The sequence below is a fragment of the Triturus cristatus genome, chromosome 2_1, assembly GCF_964204655.1.
Source record: "Triturus cristatus chromosome 2_1, aTriCri1.1, whole genome shotgun sequence".
NCBI classification, from domain to species: Eukaryota; Metazoa; Chordata; class Amphibia; order Caudata; family Salamandridae; genus Triturus; species Triturus cristatus.
In genome coordinates this window covers 689403341-689430450 of record NC_140581.1, presented here as the reverse complement: position 1 = coordinate 689430450, position 27110 = coordinate 689403341, and the positions used below count along the sequence as shown (strand labels likewise).

Genomic DNA, 27110 nt, shown 5'->3' with positions numbered 1-27110 from the left:
TCAAAAGAGTTTCATACATTAGGAATACCGATCTCCTAATTGTGATTTGGAGAGAATCGCAATTAGGAAATTGGGCCGATGTACAACCCTTAAATTTTGAGACTCCCACATTGCGACGCTATGCGACTCGCAATTTGTGACTCACAAAAGGCAATTTGTCTGAGACACTGTTAGCGATTCCTAATGGGGTCGCAAATTGCCTGCCTCAATATTTATGTGGCAGGTGCTATTTGCGACCCCTTTAGGAATGGCTAGCACCCCAGGGATGGTGGCCTGTTGGGGTCAGCAGACCACCATGTCTGTGACTGCTTTTTTAATTAAGTAGTTTTTTTTTAATGCAGCCAGTTTTCCTTAGAGGAAAACAAGATGCATTTAAAAAAGAAAAATGAAACGTTTATGTTATTTTCGTACACACTCACAAAGGGGTAGGGGCCCCGTGGGCTCCCCTTCCAAATTGCAAGTGGCTTACCGCCTAATTGAAGTAAGTGGTAAACTGCAAGTGTTTTGTGACTGCAAATGCGGTCGCAAAACAATCGTACATTGAAGTGCGAGTCACTATTAGGAAGGGACTCCCTTGGCACGGCCTTTCCTGATAGCGAGTCGCAAACCCTATTTTCCGAGTCGGTAATTGCTCACCGACTCGCAAAATAGGGTTTGTACATGGGGCAGACCAATTTTGCGGTTGCAAACAGGCTGATTTCCCATTTGTGACTACAAAAAACAGTTCCTAAATTTCTGAGTTAGAGCTGGGTTCACTCTAACCTACATGCTGGTGTTCGCACGCATGCGATGTTAAACACATGACCAAGTAAGCATTTTTTGTATTTTCTAGGAGGACCTATAAATGAAAAAACTTCAGAAACGTGACAAGATGCATAATGTCTTACAGCTTCACCTAAAAAATAACTTCGTTAATTAAAGAAAATGTACTTTTTGAAAAAGCGTGTTGATTTTTGATGAGGGAGAGAGAAATCATTAATAAAAAACAAATACCGATGACTATTGAGATAGCAATATTGGTTTTGAAATAAGCAGCAAAATGCCCATCATAAAATATGTTTTTTAATATATGAATATGCACATGCGTAAAGTTCCCAAGAGAGCGCCATTGGTGGGAGCCCTAGAAACGCAGGTGGTTAAGATTGGGATTATTCCCTCCATGTATGTAGTGAACCTTGTTTGCAGGCAATGCTATTGAACTATATAAATTACGCCTACTTCAAATCTGTATTGTGCGCATTTTCACCACGAAACACCATTTCATTTTGTAAAATGCATTATGAAGGCCATTGTTCGAATGAACCTTTTTAAACGTATTTGTTGAGTGTATGAAGCCTTTATACAATTTCCCATTTTGCTATGCCAAAACTAATTTTGTGATTTAACTTTTGCTTTCAGGGAGCGGGCTGCACTGCTCTTGTGGTAGCTGTTGTTGCAAGGAAATTAGAACTTACCAAAGCTGAAAAACATGTGCATAATTTCATGATGGATACTCAACTCACCAAAAGAGTATGTGTAAACCTTTAGACTTATCTTGCATGTTTTGCCTTTCACTGATAAAGTAGTAGACTCGTTAAATGCAACATATTGCTTTGACTCTTTCAGGCATTTCTGCATAATATTAAATTACAACGAAATGTTTTTCCTTGGCTACTAAGTGCAAATGTTTAAGTTGTCTTAAAATACTATAAAGGTATCATATTACTTTATGCCATATGCCAAAATATTATGACAATTTGAAGTAGCCACATCGTTTTCTGCTTGACTAAATACATTTAGGAAACTGTTTAACATAATCCAAATTCTCTTAGATCGAAACATTTAGCCAGTACTGTAGGAATGGTACCACAGGGCAAAAGGAAATTTTAAAAACTTTGCCACTGCCCCACCCCACTACTTGGATAGCGAAAGACAACTGAACCTTAACTGTGGAGCAGTCTGTCCCTTACACGGTTGGGCGATTGCCTCTGCTGCACTATTGATAACTACACCCTTGTATCAGGATTTAATGCTGTTACACCTGGCATTCTTGGCGTGGTTTTTCCCCCTTTCTACCTTCAGACCTCCTGTTTTGCTGACTTCCTTTTTGTTGGCCTTAGGATTCTGTGCACTTTATCACTACTAATCAGTGCTAAAGTGCTTGTGCTCTCTCCTAAAAACATGTTAAGATTGGCTTATACCCAATTGGCATATTTAATTTACTTGTAAGTCCCTAGTAAAGCGACACTACATGTACCCAGGGCCTAGGTAAAGTAATTGCTACTAGTGGGCCTGCAGCACTGATTGTGCAACCCAATTAAGTAGCCCTTTAAGCATGTCTTAGGCTTGCTAGTGCAGTGTTTGTCTGTGCAGTTTTACACTGCCATTTCGACCTGGCAAAATAAACCTTTTGCCAGGCCCAAACCTTCCTTTTTAATACATATAAGTCACTCCTAGGGTAGGCCCTGGACAGCCCAGAGGGCAACGTGTAATTTATTGAAAACATAAGACCTGTACTTTTAAGTTTTACATGTCCTAGTAGTGGAAAAGTCTTAAATTAGTTTTTTTACTATTGCAAGGCCTACCTCTGCCATATGACAACATTGGAGTTACCTTATTGCATTTAATAAGCTGCAATTTCCAAATGGGAGCAAGTAACCAGCTCATGTTTGGTGTCTTTGGAATTGTAATAACAAATCCTAATTCATATTGAAGGTGGATTGTAAATGACCTTGCTGTGCTGGCCTGCCATCTGCTGCGCTCTTGCCTGGGTGAGAAGGACTCAATCAATCAATCAATGAGGGGTTTGTAAAGTGTGACTACTCACCCGTGAGGGTCTCAAGGCACTGGGGGTAGTGGGCTGCTGGTGCTTCTGGGTGTGGAGGATCATTTGAAGAGTCAGGTCTGAGGTCCTTCTTGAATTGGGTCAGCGACACGGATTGCCTGAGGTGGAGGGGCAGGGTGATCCACGTGTTGGCGGCGAGGTAGGAGAAGGAACTTCCTCCAGTTCTGGTCTTGTGGGTCCTGGTGACGAGGGCTAGGGCGCGATGGGCAGAACAGAGTTGTCTGGCAGGAACGTGGAATGCGAGGCAGTGGTTCAGGTATACTGGTCCTATGTTGTGGAGAGCTTTGTAGGCATGTGTGAGGAGCTTGAAGGTGATTCTCTTGTTGACAGGGAGCCAGTGGAGTTGTCAGAGGTGTTGTATGATGTGGCTGCAGCGGGGGATGTTGAGGACCAGTGTGGCGGTGCCCTTTTGAACGTTCTGATGTTTGAAGGACTTGACCTGCAACTCTGAACCCAGATTCCCAGAATGACACCAAGGGCTAGTTGGCTGGCCTCCTAATCAGAAGCATCCGGAACATAACAGGCTTCCAACAACCTTGAACTCAGCCCCTGGACTCTGCTATCTATGAGCTCTGCCCTCTCAAGTGGTGCCACCCCAGTCCTGGACCCTTGGAAGTGAGCCTTAAGGTTCTTCTGACAAGCTCAGCTGTGGTCCTAATCACAACCGACAGGAAGCCTTGCAGCAAAGCTTCTAGCCTCATCAAAATCGATGCCGAGCAACGCAAAGGCCTGCAATGTTTCGCCACCCAACTCCATTGAACCCAACGCGAAAAGATGCAAATCCCCACCAAGCTTCGCAGCACAGCTCACCGGAACCGACACAAAGGTACGCCAAGCTCCAAAAAGCCTCTATTATTTTCAAAAGGTTGTACCATTCATCATTCATCAAAAGACAACACATGCTTGTGAGAACTAATGGAGAGGTAAAAATTAATAAGTTTCTGGTAAAGAATTGTAAGCTTTAGGTTGATTTTTCTTTTTCTAAATATTCATCGATGTAGAAAATTGGGTTATTAGTTGTGCAGGATGTGTGGCTTGTGCATGTAATAGGTCCACAAGAACCAAGCACCCCATTGTAGCCCTTGACTCTCTCAGAGTAGCGAAGCAGAGCAGTCCAAGGCCTACTTAAAAAAAGAGCTGTGGGCTGGCACGCAATAACAACACAATAAATGATTCTCCAGTCAATGCTTTTTCTTAAGAAAACAGAAAAGTACATTTCTTACACACACTCTATTAAATGCTACACATTAATTAAAAAAATATATACGTAAGGCAGATAGGAAATACCTTAGATGACATTATGAAATCACATCTGACTCCAAAAGGGCCATGACCCTCAAAATCACAATACTTCTGCTCCCACCTACACCAGACATAATATCACAATATTGGGGGGTAGTGTAAACAAGCCTATTGCCTTTTTCAAAGGTTCACAATATTAAAAGACCAAGAAACCACATGTTAAGAACACTATAATTTCATGTAATCAATAATAACCATGTGTAAATGCAGCAATCATGGTTAATAAAGCATTTCAATATTACTAAACAACCATTGTCAATCATAAATAGTTAATAAAGCGTTCAAATCAAACATGTTTGTTTTTCAAATTTGTTTTTATTGTTTATCAGCTACAACAAAGGAGACATTCGAAAATCATACAATGCATAATCAATGGCATTCTGTATACATACGTGGAAAACAAAGTCATTGAAAATGAGCAATAACATCTAATCAGTTACAAAAGATAGACAGTAAAGAAACAATCACAGATCAGTAAGGGTGGTGCGAAGCACATATACAACAGGTTTGGGGTCTTTCTTGCACAACAGAGGAACAAGGAATAGTCTGTGATCCCGATAGTAGTACCTGTGATTGTCTCAGCCCCAGCATCATATCTATCGGGAGTTGGTGCTGATGTCAACACTATGTCACCACTCACTGCACCGGGGAGCATGGAGACTACCATGTGGTAGAAGAATGCGAGAAAAGTGCAGCTGTGGGTTCAGCCCCTGGTTAGACCCATGATTATTCTGGGGTGTCTCTTTCAGGGTGGGCGGATGTCATTTTTGGCATCAATAGTTGCAATGTAAGTGTCCTAGCCCCCCCTACTCTGCCGAATCGCCGAGCGCAGAGTGAATGTGGTGTATTAGCCTACACGCATGCCCACTGCAGAAGTGTGAGCATCCAGTTCTGTGTGTCCAGGATAGAGGGCTCCTTCCACGACATTGCAATTTGTCATATAAAGAGTACAAGTGCAAGGTCTATAAACCTATGTAAATGTTTGCCCCCCTTGGCCATGGGACAAAGGCCCAGGTGACAGGAATGTGGAGTGAGACTCAAGATGTGTCCTGCCAATTCCGCTGCGGCAGCTGTTACCTCCGCCCTTGTCAGCTGCAATGGCAGGCACTCCCATACCATGTGATTAAAAAAAAAAGTAGACCTCCAGTCTGCACTGCGGGCACATGGGTGTGGACGCAGGGAACATGTGCTTAGTGCGTTGGGGAGATAAATATGTGTGGTGTGTGGTGTGTGTAATTAAATCGCATAAAACAGAATCTAGGATTCTGAGACATGTCCTTCACATGTTGAAGTGCCTGTGCCCAAGCCTTGTCCATCAATGGTTGTGGGAGGACACTGTTCCACCTAGCCATCGCCTTCCGCATGTCCTCTATAGCTCCAGACCTTAGCGCCAAGTACAACGTGGAGATCTCTCGGCACGCACCACCATGCATAAGGAGAGCATGCATTATGGGCTCCCAAGTGGCCCCCTGTATGCACTGGATGGCATGGTAAGTCAAGAATTAGACTGCATTCATGGCATATGTGTCAATTATGTCCTGAAAGGTCATAAAGGTTCCCTCGGGAAGGAGGTCTCCTATTCTGTCAATCCCTGTCACCCTCCATAGAGTCAAATCGTATCTAGCAGCCAATTCTTGAATGCCCGGCAATTGCTCCAGTACCATGGACTGCGAGTAAGGAAAATGTGGGCTTTTGCCATACACAAACAGCAGCCAGCACACCAGCGCCGTTGCCATCAGGCCGGATATCCATTGTGGCAGACAATCTCGATCCCTCAGCCAGTTATAAACACTCATTTTGCCAACATCCGTCAGACAGTAGCATCTAACCAGCACAGCGACCATTGTAACTATACCGCCACATAACACATTTCAAAGTTTGGCACACCGAGTCCTCCATGAAGCAGGGGTCTTTGTGCAATGGCGAGAGCCACCTGACGGTGACACGCCCGCCATAACTGTTCCAGCAGGCGACCATCCAACTCCAGAAAAAAGCACTTGGGGAGCACGAGCGGATGTTCTGCGACAAAATACACGAGTCTGGGCAGCACAAACATTTTAGCAATCTCCACCCGCCCCAGTGAGAAGAGGGGCAGCGAATTCCATGAGGAGAGGGATCCCCGAATCATTCTTAGCACCCTACCCACGTTGCACTCCCTGAGGTCTCTGTCAGCATGGTATATTTGAATGCCAAAATATTTGAATGTATTGTGTTATCATTTGAGCCAATGTTCCAGCGAAGTATCACTATGAAGCACAGGAGTTGGAGTTAAAGGGAAAAGGCATGATTTGGGCTAATTAACCCTGTGACTAGTCCCAAATTTGTCTAACAAACACTACAGGCCCAGAAGGAAGGTCCCGACGTTGCGTAAGAAGTCTTGTGCTCGCGTGTGCAAGCGGCAAGCTAGCAGCTCCATGGCGATTGTGAAAACAAATGGTGATAAGGGGTACCCATGTGTGGTACCTCTTTGGATGGGGAGGCTGTTTGAAATCAGCTGGCCCATCTTAACTCTAGCCATTAGGTTTGAATACAGCATGCAAATCCAGCCCAGAAACTCCGGCCTAAATCCCATGCTCTCAAGGGTCATCAACAAAATTTCCCAGCCCAGGGTGTCAAAAGCTTTTTTAAATGTTGAGGTGCACCGCCACTCTGCTGTGTGCCACAGGCGGGGTATCGTGAATGAGCTGTAAGAGCCACCACACATTGAGGAAGGTACTGCACCCAGGGATAAATCCCAATTGATCAGCATGCACCAGGTTACGTAATATTGGAAGCAGTCTGTTTGCTAGCACCTTTCCCAGGACTTTACAGTCAGGGTTAAGGAGGGATAACGGGTGTTATGACGCATATCTAACAGTCGCCACCCGGTCTGAGGAAGACCACAATCAGTGCCTCGCACAGCAAATCTGGCAGCTGGCCGTTCAACTTGGCTTCATTAGACACGTCCAAGAGAGGTTGGGTAGTTAGTGCTGAAAATGCTTCTTTTTACTCAATTGGTAATCCATCTGTGCCAGGAGTCTTGTTTCGGGCAAATTGAGCTATGGCTGCCCTTACCTCTTCCAACTGAATTGGCTCATCTAGGACAGCACTCTGAGTGGGTTCAGGTGAGGCAGCAGTATCCCACTTAAGAATCCATACATGAGAGCAGGAGAGGGGGCATTCCTAACTCTGTTCAAAGTGTGATAGTAATCCCAAAAGGCATTATAAATACCAGCCGGCATGATTATCAGCGATCCATCTGCGCATCTAATAACCCCAGTTGGAGCATGCTGCTGGTTACCTTGACCAGCCACGCCAAAATCAGCCTAACTGGTCTCCCTTGGCATGCAACATGGTCAGGCTACGCTTATAATAGTGCGTTACCAATCATGTTTCTGCCTCCCTATACTGTTTGTGGAGTTGCTGGAGACGCTCAGCCCCTGCCCTGCGATTAGCCATCTCCCTTTCCAATAAGCGTAGCTCCCTCTGTATCACCATCAATTCATCCTGCAGTACACGGCAGACCACCCCCCCCCCCCATGTGGCAGCATGCAATGACTCCTTACAATCACTTTGTACACATCCCATTCCAGAGCCCTGGACGAGGTGAACCCCATGTTGAGGTAAAAAAAATTAAGTGATGCACTTTGATAGATCTTCCCTAAATGGGGGGATCAAGCAGTTCCTCAGTCTTGAGGTGAGAATCCTGAAGCATGGTCTGCCCCATTGCAGAAATAATTGTAACAGACAATGGTCCGATAAAGTATGGGTGAGATACTCTGAGCGGATAACCTGTGTCCCCAGTCGGTCAGTACATAGAATTAAGTCCAGCCTGGTGTGGTTGTCATGGAATGGGGAAAAAAAGAATATTCATGGTCTGCCGGATGCCCCAAGCACCACACATCGTATAAACACTGTTTGTTCATCCAATTGTGAAAGTGTTGCATTGTTCTCATGCACGTCACATTGCTCAAGGGAGGGAAAGAACGATCCGAGTGCACACCCAGCACACAATTAAAGTATCAACCCCAAAGACTAGGCACATGCGGATCCCAGTAAAGCTATGGGGTAAGTGCGTCAAAGAAATCTGATTGATTGGATTTTGGTGCATAAACCACTAATAGTGTTAGCTAGGCCACGCCCTTCTTGTGCATTTGCCTATGTGAATGTGCCATACACCTCTCCCGCCACATCGCGCTAACATTTTGGAGTTCTCTGAGTGTCAGGTGTGTCTTCTGCACCATAGCAATCTATGTTTGACCATGCTTGAGGTAGGCATAGATTCAATATTCGATATTATCACATTAAATTGTGGGGCAAGACTATTTGTGCTTGCACCCAAGACATGTAATGGTTATGTGGGTACTAAACAACAAACTGGTGTCCCAAGTCTTCATGTACTCTATGTCCAATGTTGTCCATACTTGTGCATTGCAACCCTCCCCACTACTGATATACACAGCAACTATGCCCCATTGCATACAACAGCTCCATAAAAACAAAAGTAAAAGAACAAAACCAACATAACAATTGCATCCCCCCCAGTTCAGGTGACCTTCAAGTCCCCAGCCATATACCCCTTACAAATAACCAAGATCTAAATAAACTGTTCAATGAGCGAAACATGTCCACTTTGGAAACTCTGGGGAGCGTGGAATAACTATTGCCCAGTTGCTCCATGGTATGAGCCAGACTCGAAGGCCTCATCATCCAGCCCGCTTAAAGCGCAGAGGCTTATCTTGAGAATGCCCAATCTTGCTAGCAGTCGAAGTATGTGAGTTGACATATGTGGGGCCCAGACAAGTGTGCTCTACAAGCCATCTGCTGACTGTGGTGTGATCTTCGAGCAATGTTGGACACCAGTTATCGAAGCCCCAGATCCCCCCATGTCCGAGCCAGATTCCGATGACTGCTCCATATGCAAAAGGGAAAAGGGATTCTTATTGTGCTGCAAGGCCTTTTTCACCACCATTGCTTGCTCTGTCATCGCCTGGTCTCGAATGGGGCGGCCTTGACGGATCTCCGCTTTCATCATCAAGGTTAAGGCACCATCCTCGGGAGGAGTCTAAGCCAGTCCCTTGACTTGTAGCCCAGTCCACACATCGTCTGGAGCGGAGAAGATATGAGTCGTTTTACCATCCACTATCTTGAGTCTCGCTGGTAATAAAAGGACATATTTATGGTCCAACTCTCGGAGGTGTTGCTCGACCCTCGACTAGGATCCACGAAGACATTGCACTACCACTGTAAATTCAGGGTACGCATTCTCATACTACCAATGGCCCTTCACCCAGAACTGCTGCAGTTCCAAATCACGGTCCCAATAATTAAGAAGTCAGGCAACAATGGACTACAGAGGGGGCAGTCTACCCAGTATCCGATGTCCCCCTTTCACTGAGAAGAGTTTAGGCAACCTTCCTGCCAGCATCATTTCCTTCAGCCAGTTTTCAGTAAAGAGCTCTGCACTGGGGCACTCTCATTGTTCAGGAAATCCCAGCAGGCAGACATTATTGTGCCTAGAGCACCCTTCAGAATCTTCTGCACTGTGGTGCAAAGAGGCCACCTCCTTCCTCATGATTTTCAGTTGTGCCTGCCACTCTTGTACCATAGGTCACGAGGTTGTCAAGGTATACTCTGCTTCATCCACCCGGTCAGATAATTTTCAATGATCGGCCCTTAAAAATTTACATCGAGGGAAACTATGGCAATTTTTGTTTCCATTGATGTTTTACTGTCTAGGATTGCATGAAGAACTTTATGAAATTGGGTGGAGTGTACATGAAGAATAGCTTTGAGGTGAGTCAGAGTTTCTAGTGCACGGTCTGAGGAAAACAGAGGGTGGCGCAGGGCCACCAATGTCCTGCGTCAGAGACTTAGTTGACTTGGGTTTCACCATCATTATATCTTGCAGCTCGGCCCCCTCAAATAGACCGAGAAAGCAGTGGGCCTGTTGAATCTTCACAGCGCCGAGTACCGACTGCCATCGATAGAGGAGCAGAAAGTGGGCCCTTGCAGAGCCTGCCGCTCAATGTCTTACAGCAGGCAATGGGCACTCACATCTAGGGATGCTGATCGACAGGTCTTCGACGTTTGTCAATGTCAGTGTCAGGGGCCCCTGATGGTATGCTCAGTGTGACAGAGGCAATCCAAGGACCACCTGATCAAAGCAGTCCTCCTACTGCGGGATAGCAGCACAGTCCCTTGCATCTCAGAGGCTAACAAGCCTCATATAGCCGGAGGAGTGTGCGTCTGCTGTGGGAGGCAGCTCAGTTGGGAAACATGCATATAAGCAACTGCTCAGCAAGAAAAATACAGAATGTGCAGGCCCTCAGAGGCAAGCAGTCTCTAAAAAAGCAGCAGTATGTTGTGTGGCCTGGAGGTTATGTAGGACGCCACTGTCCTCCACCCCCAGCAGGTCTTTGTCTGATCCCAAGCAGCCAGGGTCCTCGAGGAAACCAAAAGAGGGGAGGCCTCCCTATCAGTCTGTCCCAGTATGATCCAAGTTGAAGCAGGCAGGCAGCGGGCCTGTCACAGGCACCTCGACGTCCACTGCATAAAGAGCATCTCATAATGGGCCAGAAGTGGGGAATACTGCAGCAATTAGGTCACCTCAGGTCCCCAGGCAGACGTACACCGTAGGTGTGTGGCTCGTCAGCCCCTCTCCGAGCCGGCTGTAATGCGGTGTTCAGTGGCTCATACGCACAATGGGTGCGGGCAGCCCCGGGTCCACACACCTCTCTCACAGAACAGTGAAAACCATCTCCACCACCTAGCCAGCTCCGATGTGACGCCGCCAATCCTCTAAGTACAAAGCCCCCTTCGGCTTTTATACAACCAAGCGAGGGGCACCCGCATGTTGTAGCATGTCCCCACGAATCTACCCAGGGCCCAGGCCTTGATTGAGACGAGGACTCCTCATGCAATGGCCAACAAGCATCCCCCCGAGATGCCCCAAGCAAGCTGGAAGGGGCTGTCCGTCTTCACTGCTCCACTGCGGTTTGGTCCTCATATCGTCTCTCGAACTGGACTGTGCTGTCGAAGGCCGTGCATTAGGTACTTCCTCCATACAGCTTTTCACTTGTAGGGCCGCAACACAGAGGCAACTCACGTTCGTTTCCCCATCAGATTGAGCCCTCCAGCAAGGCAGACAGCCTGGACAGTGATGATGGTTAGTTCGCAGCTGAATGGGGAGGATATAAGAAGGATTATATTCTGGCCAGCCTCGGAGCTCACTAGTGTGCGTCTGCCATCTTGGCCATACCCCCGCATTTAAATCAAACATAACGTGTCAGTGCCTTTTATATACACATTCAAGCTGAAGAAAATACAGCCATAGAACCAGCCCCATGAGAGTCTTGCACTTCCAGCTATTGCACAAAAGCTCCAGCCTTGGAAGTATTTAAACACTGAAGAAAATTCTTTGGGGTCGTCATCGTTTTGTGGACCCAGAAACATAGGTGCCGATCACGATCCGGCAAAAAATTCCCCCGTGCGACTCGTATCGGGTCTTTTTACCGTACGAATCGTACAAATGCCGTACGAACTGGCAATCACGATTCGCATGGTAAAAAGTCCATACGACCCGCACCGGGAATCATTCCCCACACGTCCTCGGGTCGGAAAACGTGTCCGACACGTCCTCGGACGATTTACCTTACAAACGTAAAAATCCAAGTCCGACCGAGGAATCACGATCCATCCCGTGCGTCCGAGCCTACAACCGTATGGAAAAAACACTGTCCGCACCGAACACCAATAGCAACCATGGAGACATGTGCCCGCATACGCGCCCAACACTCCCCCCAGCCCCCGTACGTCCGACACGTACCCCCCGTATATGTATACCCCCACCCGTCTATGTACACCCCAGTACGTTCCAGTCGTACCCCCACCCCAGTACGTGTCGTACCACCGTCAATGTAAACCCCCCCACCCCTGTACGTGTCGTACCACCGTCTATGTACACCCCAGTACGTTCCAGTTGCACCCCCACCCCAGTACGTGTCGTACCCCCCGTGTACCTACACCCCAGTACGTTCGAGCCACACCCCCACCCCAGTACGTGTCACAGCCCCGTCTACCTACACCCCAGTACGTTCCAGTCGTACCCCCACCCCAGTACGTGTCGTACCACCGTCAATGTACACCCCCCCACCCCTGTACGTGTCGTACCACCGTCAATGTACACCCCCCCACCCCTGTACGTGTCGTACCACCGTCTATGTACACCCCCCCACCCCTGTACGTGTCGTACCACCGTCAATGTACACCCCCCCACCCCTGTACGTGTCGTACCACCGTCTATGTACACCCCCCCACCCCTGTACGTGTCGTACCACCGTCAATGTACACCCCCCCACCCCTGTACGTGTCGTACCACCGTCCATGTACACCCCAGTACGTTCCAGTCGTACCCCCACCCCAGTACGTGTCGTACCACCGTCAATGTACACCCCCCCACCCCAGTACGTGTCGTACCACCGTCAATGTACACCCCCCCACCCCTGTACGTGTCGTACCACCGTCAATGTACACCCCCCCACCCCTGTACGTGTCGTACCACCGTCAATGTAAACCCCCCCACCCCTGTACGTGTCGTACCACCGTCAATGTACACCCCCCCACCCCTGTACGTGTCGTACCACCGTCCATGTACACCCCAGTACGTTCCAGTCGTACCCCCACCCCAGTACGTGTCGTACCACCGTCAATGTACACCCCCCCACCCCTGTACGTGTTGTACCACCGTCCATGTACACCCCAGTACGTTCCAGTCCTACCCCCACCCCAGTACGTGTCGTACCACCGTCAATGTACACCCCCCCACCCCTGTACGTGTCGTACCACCGTCCATGTACACCCCAGTACGTTCCAGTCGTACCCCCACCCCAGTACGTGTCGTACCACCGTCAATGTACACCCCCCCACCCCTGTACGTGTCGTACCACCGTCCATGTACACCCCAGTACGTTCCAGTCGTACCCCCACCCCAGTACGTGTCGTACCACCGTCAATGTACACCCCCCCACCCCTGTACGTGTCGTACCACCGTCCATGTACACCCCAGTACGTTCCAGTCGTACCCCCACCCCAGTACGTGTCGTACCACCGTCAATGTACACCCCCCCACCCCTGTACGTGTCGTACCACCGTCAATGTACACCCCCCCACCCCTGTACGTGTCGTACCACCGTCAATTTACACCCCCCCACCCCTGTACGTGTCGTACCACCGTCCATGTACACCCCAGTACGTTCCAGTCGTACCCCCACCCCAGTACGTGTCGTACCACCGTCAATGTACACCCCCCCACCCCTGTACGTGTCGTACCACCGTCCATGTACACCCCAGTACGTTCCAGTCGTACCCCCACCCCAGTACGTGTCGTACCACCGTCAATGTACACCCCCCCACCCCTGTACGTGTCGTACCACCGTCCATGTACACCCCAGTACGTTCCAGTCGTACCCCCACCCCAGTACGTGTCGTACCACCGTCAATGTACACCCCCCCACCCCTGTACGTGTCGTACCACCGTCAATGTACACCCCCCCACCCCTGTACGTGTCGTACCACCGTCAATGTACACCCCCCCACCCCTGTACGTGTCGTACCACCGTCCATGTACACCCCAGTACGTTCCAGTCGTACCCCCACCCCAGTACGTGTCGTACCACCGTCAATGTACACCCCCCCACCCCTGTACGTGTCGTACCACCGTCCATGTACACCCCAGTACGTTCCAGTCGTACCCCCACCCCAGTACGTGTCGTACCACCGTCAATGTACACCCCCCCACCCCTGTACGTGTCGTACCACCGTCCATGTACACCCCAGTACGTTCCAGTCGTACCCCCACCCCAGTACGTGTCGTACCACCGTCAATGTACACCCCCCCACCCCTGTACGTGTCGTACCACCGTCCATGTACACCCCAGTACGTTCCAGTCGTACCCCCACCCCAGTACGTTCCTGGCGCACCCCCAACACAACCACCTAAGTACGGAGCGCACCCCATGCCCCAACATCACAACCGCATGTACGAGTCGTGCAAAGCCACACACAAGGACCAAATCGTACAACCAAATGGCCCATGTACACACCGTACACACGCTCAAAACGCACGTACACAACAAGGACAAAACAAAAAAACTCAACAATACACCATTCGAAAGGCACACAGCCACTAAACATGGCCAACAACCACTAAAATAACACAATCACTGACCTGCAACTGTCAAAAACAAACAGAGGCCCAATACACCACCACTCCTTATAACACACCCACCCAAAATTCAAACACTGCCACACCCACCCATGGACCAATAAAAAGGGCCCACACACACAAACCATGAGCCTTTGCAACAGACCCACTGCTGCCAGACACCACAGAACCAGACTACAAGCGACACCACATCTTACACTTGCACACCTTCACACGACCACCCTCACAAACACCCTCTCATCACATTCACACACACACACAACCATCCACACCCCCCCCCAACATCCACACACCCCCACACCCACACCATCCCCACCCACACCCCTCACCATGCCCACTACCAAGAATCCAAAGTTCAGTCACCGAGAGTTGGAGGTCCTTGTTGATCAAATCCTCAGAGTCGAGCCACAGATCTTTGGAACATTGGTCAGAAGCACCAGCCAGGCAGCCAAAACAGCCATGTGGCAGACCATCGTCGATGCTGTGAATGCTGTTGCGGACACCAGGAGGACCAAGCAGGATTGCCAGAACAGGTGGTACGATCTGCGGAGGAGGGTCAGAGCCAAGAGACAGGAGGAACACGACCAGGCCAACGCCACCGGAGGAGGGCCCTCCCGCAGACCCGTACACTACCATCCCTGGGAGGAGAGGGTGATGGCCATACTGCCGGTGGAGGCAGTTGAAGGAGTAGAAGGACTCCGAGACCCGGGTGAGTACACAAACAACGCACCTCACATGGGGGGAACTGCAACCACAAACAAAATTACTAACAGGCACGCAACCACCACAAGCCATCGCATGACTCAACCACACTCCATGAGCAGGCACATGCCACTGCTGCCACCATGCCCCATGCACCCAGCTGGACAATGTCAAGTCACAGGCCACAGAAGACAACAACACATGACACGGTAACCCGGATGGCGGGAGTGTGGGCACCAAGAATCACATAGTGCGACTCCAAAGCAGACAACAATGCCCTCTGCCCATATGGCCTAGGTCACAGCCAGACAAACACTGTGTCCCAACACAGGAATGACTTGCCAGCAAATGGCGGATGCCTTGCATCAACACATGGGGGTGAAGGCACTGTTTTGCACATGCCAGCAGCTAATGAACAGCCAACAGTGTGAAAGAGTGGCAGCACACACCACCACAGCAGCAGCGCACAGACACACAGCAGACAAAATGGGTGCCTGGAGATCAGAAACAAACTCACATCAACAGGCCAAGGGCCACTCAAAGATCTGCTAACAGTGTGTGCCCAGGAAGCTGGGCCAAGGTGACAGAGGGTGACACACGGAGGGAGGGAGAGGGGGACACAGAGGGAGGGAGAGGGGGACTGAGAGGGAGGGAGACACAGGAAGATGGACAGAGGGAGGAGGCTGACACACAGAGGGAGGGAGAGGGGGACACAGAGGGAGGGAGAGGGGGACACAGAGGGAGGGAGAGGGGGACACAGAGGGAGGGAGAGGGGGACAGAGAGGGAGGGAGAGGGGGACAGAGAAGGAGGGAGACACAGGGAGAGCAAATCAGTCCTTTGGTGTGTGGGAATGTCTGCTCGTCAGCAGGTGGACTGCGTGCATGTAGACAAGGGTGCCCAGTGCCAGAACCCCCCCTCTTCATCATGGCAAAACGCAGGGCCATGTTACAACCTGTACACGAGCACAAGGACAGCCACCTGCATCATATGAGTGTGTGGATCCACTCCATGTGCACATGTACAGTGCTACAAGGAAGGCGCAAACGCATAGCTCGGCACACATGCACACTCCACTGCTGACTGCAGTCACACTTGACGCAGCAAGTAAGACTGTGCCACACATAGTTAAAGGGGCCAAATTGGTGCCCAAGGGACACACACATGCACAAGTGCACTGTGAGTGGAATGCAAGACAGATCCTAATTCCAAGAGGAAATGTGCCAACTTTGTAACGGATGCAACATGGATGTTGCATGGATCAAAAGTAACATTGTCTCTCTCACACACAGGTCAACGTCGTGCTGCACCCCCCAACACTGGGGGGGAACACTCACAGGACCCGGATCTGCAGGAGACCGATCCCACCGGCAGCGACCACTCTCACCACTCTGCGGACGACCCCGACCGACCTGGCCCCTCTGGTGTCCAACCACCTGCAGCACCTGCGTCAGGTACAACCGTGCCAACCACCACCCCCACTCCTGCCACATCCCAGGAGACACCCAGGATCCCTGCCCCAACACCACAATGCAGCCAGGCTCGCCAGGAGGGACACGGTGTCCCGGGCACCCAGGAGGAGGCAGGCGACAACGCCAATGCCACCCCTCAGGGGTCCCGGAGACCCCATGTGCCCACAAGTGCAGGCCAGACGCAAGTGGGCAGGGGTGGTGGGAGTGGAGAGCGGCGGAGGCGCGAGCCTGACCAGTTGGCTGGGGATCCGGTATTTTCCCATGTCCGTAACATCCTGGACTCATACCGGCAGGACACCACGGGCATGGCCCAGGTTGTGTCCGTCCTCGAGGGGATCAAGGTCCAGCAGGCCCAGCAACATGCGGAGCTAATAGCCTGTCTACAGCTACACCAACGGAGGATGGAGGACAGACAGGCTGAGCAAGTGACGGCGTCCCAGGGGATTCACGCTGAACTCCGTCGGATGGCCGACACCATGGCCGACCCTCCCTGTGCCAGAAGGCGGAGAACATCACCACCCACAGGGAGGGATCATGAGGAGGAGGAGGAAACATCCGACGGAGCATCCCAGACGTCGTCACGGCCTGCTGCTGAGGTTCCCCGCAGGAAGCCGGGTCGTCCACGGAAAGGACCGTGAGGGTGGCTGCTACATCACCATCTCCCAGGACACCTGGCCTGGCACCTGGCCCACTGGAGCAACAGCATCACAGCATCAAGAGACATTCTCTGCCACATGGCCCTGCTGGTCACTGGCTGACCAATGTTGACAAAGACTGTGGCATGGACTCTGAGGATTTCCAATGGCAAGGACACCAACTCCCCTACTGAACTTTGGATTCCCTAATCCCGGAAAGGCCCTCACTTGGCCCCCCCCCCCCAATAATAAATCACACTATTAAGAGTAGATGCCTGCTGGTAGCATTATTACCTAACATGTGTCTTGTACAGTCTAAACATGCCTGAGTCATCTGTTCACTTCAACCATCCACACCCTGGGGCCTGAGTCTGGCACAGGACACATGGGTCACAGTTTTCTAGGCAAGACAGACATGGAGCACCATACACACCCGTGATGGTCAGAACCAGCTGAGGGGGTGGCCGAACAACCGTGCTGACAGACACATTGAGTACAGCAACAGTCATGCGCAGAGGTCAGGGATCCTGGCCCGTGTCCTGGGGGGCACCCAGGTACGTGTAGACAGGTGGCAGAACCATGTCCTGCAAGCTTCAGTCCGGTGGATGCAGAGAATGGGGTCATGGATAACGTTGGATGCATGGGGATGGCACATGTCACAATACCCACACAGTCATGGACATCATGCCCATTACACAGTCTCAGCACACACACACAGCTTGCATCTTGCCACTCGACACATTGACACATAGCCACAATCAGGGAATACCATGCCAGACATGCAGGATGCACCGTGGCAACACACCAGCATTGACTGAGAAGAGGCACCTTGGAGGCATAGGGACACCTTTAATAGTCATGTGTTTGGGATTGCAGAGGCAACTTGAAGTACACATGAACACATCATGTGGAGTACCATGTGGCTCCAACACTGGCACCCCCCTTCTGCAGCACAAATGCGTGATAGCCATGGAACTGGCACACAAGTGTCGGATAATAGCTAAATACCCACAGCTGCTCACGGAGAGCCTGCCATACACCATACATCCGCTGATGTGGAAGTCCCACGCCATGTCAAGACAATGTTAACCGGATGTGTCCGAGGGCAGTGTCACACACATTGATGCCTTCATCACAATCCACCATCCCATCACTGATGACTGACAACCAGGCAGCCCATCTATTCAGGTGTACCCAGCTGCATGTCGTGTCCCATGGGGATGCCACATGTCTGCAGAGGACCCAAACCCCGACCGGGGCAGTGTGCACACATCGTGAACAACTGCCACACCCCATACACCCCAGATGCATCCCTTACCCCATGGAGACTTCCAAACGTGTCCGTGCCTGTAACGCTGAGTCAGCCCACGATGCCATGTCCATGAGGAATAGCAGTGCCACAACAATGCAACCAGCAAACGGCATGCGCAGGTACCTGGGGAAGAGAGACACACAAGAAGTCAGCCACAAGAAGCACAGCCACTTGCATGTGCATGTACTCGACACATGTATGTATGACAACATGCTATGTCACAATTATGTCTGGGGAAATACTACCATCACTGCCACCATCACTCCAGTGACACACCCACACACACCTCTGACCCACGTGCCATACATGCAGGTGGAGACACACATCACAACGCATGCCACACGGGGACCAATGCGTGCACACTCAGACCCTGGTACTCACCACTAAGCAAAGAAGTCGCGTATGAGCCGAGTCCGGATGTCCTCTTGCGGCTCCACATCCTCCACATCACTAGCCCCATTGCCAAGCCCTTCGTCCTCCACGGGTGGATGGTCCTCGTCATCTTGATCCAGGATGAGGGGCACAGCTCTTTCAACTGCCATGTTGTGCAGCATGCAGCAGACCATGAAGATCTTGCAGACCTTCGCCGGGGCATATGGGAGTGCGCCGCCGGTCTTGTGGAGGCACCGGAATCGGCTCTTCAGCATGCCAAACGTCCTCTCTATCACTCGCCTTGTCCGGCCATGGGCGGTGTTGTAGCGGAGCTGGGCCGGCGTGATGGGGTTGCGGAGAGGTGTCAGCAGCCAAGGCATGTTGGGATAGCCAGCGTCCCCTAAATGGAAAGCACATGGATATCGTTAGAACAGGCGAAGCGGTAGTGCTGCTCGGCCAAACAGAATACAGGACAGACAGACTGTACCCACCAACAACACATGCACGTTCGTTGCGCAGCTGCATCATCATATCAGGCATCCCGCTACGCCTCATGATGTAGGCATCGTGTGCTGATCCTGGAAAACGAGCACAGACATGTGAAATCACCATGTTGGACAGACACACCACAAGGGCATTGATGGAGTGGTAGTGCTTCCGATTGCGGTACGCCACCTCCCGTGCGTGTGGTGGTACCAAACCTACATGTGTCCCATCTATGGACCCAATGACATGGGGCATCCCTCCCAGGGCATAGAATCCACGCTTGACCTCAGTCATCTGTTCAGGGGTTGGGAACTTGATGAAGTCATCCAGGTGAATCAACATGGCCTCCAAGAAATCATGCAGCACACCGCTGAACATGCTCTGGGACATGCCACCAACATGAGCTATGGTATATTGGAAGGTACCCGTGGCAAGGAAATGTAGGGCAGCCATTACCTTCAGCTGGGGTGTCAGTGCCGTAGGATACCTGTGCTGCGGTTGCAGGTGTGGTGCCAGTCTCGCCGTCAGCTCCAGAATCAACGGTTGGGTGAAGCGGTAGAGCCGGATGCTGTCATTCTCCTGCATGGTGGCCAAGTCTGGAATTCTTCGGGCAACAGGAGGCGCTCTGCAGTAATTTGGAAGTGACAAGGAAGAGTGAGTGCACTACGAGAACAACTCATGTCTACTGAGCACATGTAAATCTGCCAATACACACATGCCACATAGGGAGTCAGGCATGTGCTACATGCCCAGGACACGTATGGATGCAAGGTGACACTCCTTCCAAGACCCAGCCACACACGGTGATTGAGAACCTCCCCATGCCACGCCATGGGAATAGCTGTGTCCCAGTGCAAGTGAACAGCCCGACGCAAGACAGAAGTGACATACACCCACACATCAGCAGAAGTAGGATGCCGATTGCAGAGACTGGTAGCGGAACACTGGAGCCACAGGTCACATGACATTACACTAGTCCAGCCCACACACCTTGCCATGAAGGTGCACATGTCATGACTCACCACACATTCCTTGTGAGTTTGCTGACATGGCCTTGTCACGCTACTCCGTGTCCCATGCATACATGTGCACCTCACATCAGATACCACATGTGGCATGGTGTGCGGAACAGTGTGCAATGATAATCTACACACAGACACATGTTGGTTGCTGCAACGGCTGCAGCTTTTGAGGGTGCTACAACATCAACCTGATGTAAATCCCGGACACATAAATGACATAGTCACATTGTGCACTGTGGGTAGTGACAAGTCAGGTTTCATGACCCCTGTACCGGCCATCATGGGACACTTCCGTGTGTTGGTGTCCGTGCCATGCCAGTGACGCTCACCCCAAGTGCGCAGTACGACATGCACACATGTCAAAGGAGTCAAGGGCATGCCTGGCACACATTGCACCCTCACACAGTACACCTGTACACATCTCATCATACATCTGGTGCCTTCTCCACTCAGGAGGCATGTTCCACATCACAGCCTGTCACACCTGTGCCCCACACATGTAGTAATGCACAGACGATGCCTAGATGTCCATTCCTGGACAAGTATGTCCATCCATGGACAAGTATGTCCGCCCTATTCCTACCTGTGTGTCGACTATCACCACAGTGATGTGTACAAACCGGCGTACTGCTGCTAAGAGGGCCTGTGTATGTTCCCCAATCACTGTGGGAGTGCTGCCGTATGTGTACCCATCGTGATGGCGAGTGTACAGGCATTTGTACGGTCCGTACCACAACGAGTACGCATACGCGTGCAGACCCATAGTGATAGTGAGCGTACATGCGAGTGTACGGCCCTCTCACTATGGGTCTGCACGCGTATGCGTACTCGTTGTGGTACGGACCGTACAAATGCCTGTACGCTCACTATCACTATGGTTCTGCACGCGTATGCGTACTCGTTGTGGTACGGACCGTACAAATGCCTGTACGCTCACTATCACTATGGTTCTGCACGCGTATGCGTACTCGTTGTGGTACGGACCGTACAAATGCCTGTACGCTCACTATCACTATGGTTCTGCACGCGTATGCGTACTCGTTGTGGTACGGACCGTACAAATGCCTGTACGCTCACTATCACTATGGTTCTGCACGCGTATGCGTACTCGTTGTGGTACGGACCGTACAAATGCCTGTACGCTCACTATCACTATGGTTCTGCACGCGTATGCGTACACGTAGTGGTACGGACCGTACACACGCATGTACGCTCACTATCACTATGGGTCTGCACGCGTATGCGTACACGTAGTGGTACGGACCGTACACTCGCATGTACGCTCACTATCACTACGGGTACACAGACCCATAGTGATAGTGAGCGTACAGGCATTTGTACGGTCCGTACCACTACGTGTACGCATACGCGTGCAGACCCATAGTGATAGTGAGCGTACATGCGTGTGTACGGTCCGTACCACTACGTGTACGCATACGCGTGCAGACCCATAGTGATAGTGAGCGTACATGCGTGTGTACGGTCCGTACCACTACGTGTACGCATACGCGTGCAGACCCATAGTGATTTTGAACGTAGGCATGCATGTACGGGCCGTTGCCATGCTTTTGGGGTGCCCTAGGGCCCGGAAACGCACCGTACCTGTGTGTGATTCTCCTAATTACATAGGGGACAAGTATTAAGGCCTACATGCATGCTGGTTGTCATGGCGACCAGGTTCAAATTTCGATTTTGTTCTGGAAGGTGCACAGCAGAAGTCAGTTGGAATTCTTCTACTTTGTTGCAATGTGTTTGTGGGGCTGACATCATGCAGGAGAATGAAACCGATAGAGAACCCACAGACTGCTAGGTTTGAAGGGATTGGTGGAAACATAGGATGCAAATGTGAGTGACCAATCACTCTGTACTCCTGTGCATGAGACTGGGCAGAAGGCCACATATAAGGCAGCCAGGTCCCATGAGGGATTACTTGCCTGCACATCTTTGCATTTGTCGACCAAGCTGCTGCTACTGATTCCCTGGAAACATGTCAAGGGCTGTGGAGAGGACACAGCCATTCACCCTGGAGGAGAACATGGCTCTGCTGGATGTGATCCTCCCACAGTACCCCATGCTGTATGGGCGACCAGGGTATCAGGTGAGTGCATAGGCCACTGCCACAGACTGTCCCTATGTTGTGACTGTGTCTTCAGGCATTGTGACCCGGTGTGACACACATGCCATGTACTGTCGGGGGGGTACCAGGGGGGGGGTGCCTGATGTCTCCCAGCAGTGCCCTGAGACAGGAGGGGTGTGTGCAGAGTCCTCCCAGCAGTGCCCTGAGACAGGAGGTGTGTGTGCAGAGTCCACCCAGCAGTGCCCTGAGACAGGAGGGGTGGGGACCTATCACTAACAGCAGTGCCCTGAGACAGGAGGGGTGGCTGTGGAGTCCTCCCAGCAGTGCCCTGAGACAGGAGGGGTGGGGACCTATCACTAACAGCAGTGCCCTGAGACAGGAGGGGTGGGTGTGGAGTCCTCCCAGCAGTGCCCTGAGACAGGAGGGGTGGGGACCTATCACTAACAGCAGTGCCCTGAGACAGGAGGGGTGGGTGTGGAGTCCTCCCAGCAGTGCCCTGAGACAGGAGGGGTGGGTGTGATGCACAGTGTGAGCCTTGATCATTGATTGTGACATTGCCATCATTCCACCTGAGTACCCACTATGGCACGTACTGCCTTTTCCCTCACCAGAGGATGATGTCCCTATGACAGAGGTGCAATGCGTTGGCTGCATTACATGCCATGTAGTAACCAGCTATTATGTTCACATATGTCTCTCTGTGACATGTGGCTGGTGTATTGATGTGGTGTCACTTGTACTTCCTCACAGGTAGGCGCCTCTGCCAAGGAGCAGATCTGGCTGACCGCCGTCAGTGCCGTGAGGCGTGTGGATGGTCGGAGGCGGAGCCTGTCCCAGGTGAGGAAACGCTGGCAGGATATCCGGTGCTGGACGCGGAGGATTGCACGGCTCCTGCTGGGGGACTCACCTGAGAGCCACAAGAACCGCGGCCGCCGCCGTCTGACCCACCTCCACAGGCGTGTGCTGCCGGTGGTCTTTCCAGACCTGGAGAGGCGCTTACAGGCGATGCAGCAGGCGGAAGGGGGTAGGTACATGTGCGTTTGTTGTGTGTCACCGGCATTTGTAAGGGCACAGTGGCATTAATTCACTGGCAGGGTTTAAAGGTGCTGTGCCCATCCAGTTTGCCCAAGTGTGGCGCTGCGCCCCTGCCACCCTTCCCCTCCTTGCAATGTGTTCCCTGGTCTGTGTGTAGTCACTCCTTCACAAGGTAATGTAGGCTGGCGCTTTGTCCACGAGAACAATGACTGTAGCATCATGGGTGGTAGTGGTGGGTAACAGGTTGTGGGACCTTGCCTGTGAACTGTCAAGTTCACTGCATGTGGGTTCCATGTCAGTTGGCACTGATGCTGGCTCCAGACATGGGAGTTGGTCTCTCATGTGTCATGCCTTACAGCGCGCATGTCCTATGTAGTGGCCTGTGACATGATGTGCATGAGTGTGCGCTACGCATAGTGCAGGGATGGTGACGTGTGTAGCAGTCATTCCCATTCAGCCATTCAGTAGCATGTAGTTGCGTGCCCAATACTGTCCCCTGGGGCACCTTATCCTCAGTGTTGTTTGTGTCATCATCAACGTGGACACTCTCACTGTCTACAGCGTAGGTTGTGCTCTGTGCCATTGTCCCCTGTCACCATGTATATAGACGTGCTATTATGTACAGGTGTCCACTGTGCAGCCTGACCTGATTGTCCCTCTTCATACTCACAGTTGCCAGTGCCTGTGTGTCTTGTTATACTCATCTGAGGATGGGCACTGGTACCTCATTATTTGTACAGGCGCACCTTTGCTAATTTGCGTCCAATCTTGCCTTTTGCCTGCCACTGTGTTTATCACCCAGACTATGAGATGTTGGTGCCACCTGTGTCTCAGCAATTAGCATCGTGTGGGGGTTACTTGGGGCGGGCAATGCCTATGTGTCAAATCCTGATTCCTAATTGCTGGGTCTGGACAGTGTGTGATGTTACTGGACACACACGCAAGGTGCAGTGACCGAGTTATGTTGGGCATGTTAGCAGCATTACCTATGCAGCATGTGTCTCAAGTTCATGGATATTGTCCCTGGTCATAGGTATTTTCACAAACGCTGTGTGGTGCAGAGGCAGTGCAGGATTGTCCCCAGGGCCTGGGTGCTATGTCAGACTCCGTTTCCTGTCATCAGCTATTGTCTCATGCTCTCCATGGTATTTCAGTGGCATGGTGGCTCAAACAAGTGTGTATCATGCCCTACATCGGTACCTTGTTTTGCAGATGTTAGGGATCTGCCTCTTCAGGCTATGCAATGTTGACTATGTAGATTGGACTCATGTGACAGATGTGTACAGGTGTCTGATTAATTTCTGTCTCTCCACCCTGCCCACAGCATCGTCGGGGGACACAGAGGGAGACATGGACACGGACCAGGCGGAGGGACCGAGCACCAGTGGCAGCCGTGACATCGGGGCTGGCACATCGAGTGGGACAGAGGCGGAGGATAGTGTGGCCGAGGACCTGTCGACTGGCACATCAGACTACGAAGCTGACAGGTCCGAGGAGGATGTCTCAGGGTTGGCGGAGGCTGCACCAGCAGCTGACAGTGGAACAACACCTGCCACCGCCCCCTCAGTTCCCACCAACCGCCTCCCACTTGCTCGTGTCCCTTCCCAGCGTGCCCGGTCACCGCATGTCTCCTTCCTGCCAGGCACCGCACCCCCTGCCCCTGTCTCCACTGCTGCCGCCAATGCTGAGTCTATGGACATCCAGCGGCAAATGCAGGTTGGTCAGGCTGCGATCCTGAATGTCCTCCATTCCCACGGGAAAACCCTCAGCAACATCGAGGCATTCTTGGAGGGCATTCATTCTTTGCAGGCTGACCAACGCAACTTGCTGAGGTCCCTAGACTCCACACTGACTGCAGCAGTGGGTCTCCTGCAGCGCGACCTCCCCCCACCTACCCCTGCCCCATCCACACTTCCCACTTCCATGCCTGTCCCACGTACACCCAGACGTCGGCATGCACCCACCACAACAGACACAGGCACCACACCAGCAGGGAAGGTCCACCGCACTCCTCCTGACACGCACACACAGGGTGAGATAGGCACACCCACTGGCTCGGGGGGCAAACGTGTGACACGCAGCCAGAGTGGGAGTCCGCATTCCACACAATCCACTCCCTCCAAATCCCCTCCCCTCAGCTCTCCTGGCCACATCTCCCCCAAGGACTCCTTCATGGCCGCTCTGTCCCTGAGCCCCACAGTTACGCCACCACGCAAGCGGTCAAGGAAGTCCTCGGTCAGGGTGGTTGAGTCTCCCCCCCTGTCTCCACCCTCCCCCGGTGGCGCTGCAACCCATCCCTCTGAACCCCCCCCCTCCTTGGGGCCTGAGGTCACTTCGGGTGCAGGGGACTCCCTGGAGGACCTTGCTAAGGTGTGTAGTGCCATCCTGGCCTCCGCCTTTGGCCATGACACACCCCCTGTGGTTGAGTCCTCCATCCCTGCACCCACAACGCCGCCCCTTTGCCCTGATGTCCCTGCGGTGCCTGTTGCTTCCCCCCCCCCTGATGCCCTCACCAGTATGGAAGACGATGGCATTTGACTGTGCAGGCAAGGTAGGGGACACACATCCCACTGTGTCCCCCATGCAGCTGGGAATAATTGACTGCCCTATGGCCTTTGTTGACTTTGAACTGCCGTTGATCCACGGACATTGTGCTCATGCTGATTAAAGATTTATTTTTTTTTTCATTATCACACTCCTGCTATGGTGGTATTGGTGTTGGTGGGGCTGCTACATTGTTTTGGGTGGTGTTTAAGGCTTTGGGTGTGTGGGATTTGTAGTAGTGTTCTGCTCTTTGGGGCCACCCTAGGATCTGTGTGCCATCACAAGGTGTTGGCTAACTTCCTTAGGTCATGTCAGCAGTTACTGCATGGTTCAATTGTCCCAGGGTGTATTCCTTCCTCTGTGTACCCAGTTTCTTCCCTGCAGGGTGTTCCCAATGTTTAGCGCAGAGCTGTGTCTACATGAGCTGTGTGTGTGACGGAGCCCTTCTACTTTGGCCATGCATGCATGGCCATGTCTCCACCTGCAACAATCGTGGCATCCTTGGTGATCACTGTACTTGTGTGTGGAGTCAGTTGACATGAGTTCATGGGGACATGTTCCCTTGTAGGCAGTATGGATGTGGGTAATTGTGGCATCACACACATGTGTTACACCCCTCCTGGGTGTGGACACTGCTGGGAGGACTCTGCACACACCCCTCCTGTGTCTGGCCACTGCTGGGAGGACTCTGCACACACCCCTCCTGTCTCAGGGCACTGCTGGGAGGACTCTGCACACACCCCTCCTGTCTCAGGGCACTGCTGGGAGGACTCTGCACCCACCCCTCCTGTCTCAGGGCACTGCTGGGAGTGTTAGGCACACACCCCTCCTGTCTCAGGGCACTGCTGGGAGTGTTAGGCACCCACCCCTCCTGTGTCAGGGCACTGCTGGGAGGACTCTGCACCCACCCCTCCTGTCTCTGGGCACTGCTGGGAGGACTCACCACCCACCCCTCCTGTCTCAGGGCACTGCTGGGAGGTCTCTGCACCCACCCCTCCTGTGTCAGGGCACTGCTGGGAGGACTCTGCACCCACCCCTCCTGTCTCAGGGCACTGCTGGGAGGACTCCACACCCACCCCTCCTGTCTCAGGGCACTGCTGGGAGGACTCTGCACACACCCCTCCT

At 51.8% G+C, this 27110-nt stretch overlaps 1 protein-coding gene across 1 annotated transcript in view; it reads left to right on the top strand.

The window, feature by feature from the left end:
• The window catches only part of KCNN2 (potassium calcium-activated channel subfamily N member 2), a 568271-nt gene that overhangs the window by 473771 nt on the left and 67390 nt on the right, over positions 1-27110 (top strand). The window contains exon 5 of the mRNA XM_085632627.1: positions 1399-1509. Coding sequence (XP_085488753.1) covers positions 1399-1509 — 111 coding nt within the window. The remainder of the gene's footprint in view (positions 1-1398; positions 1510-27110) is intronic.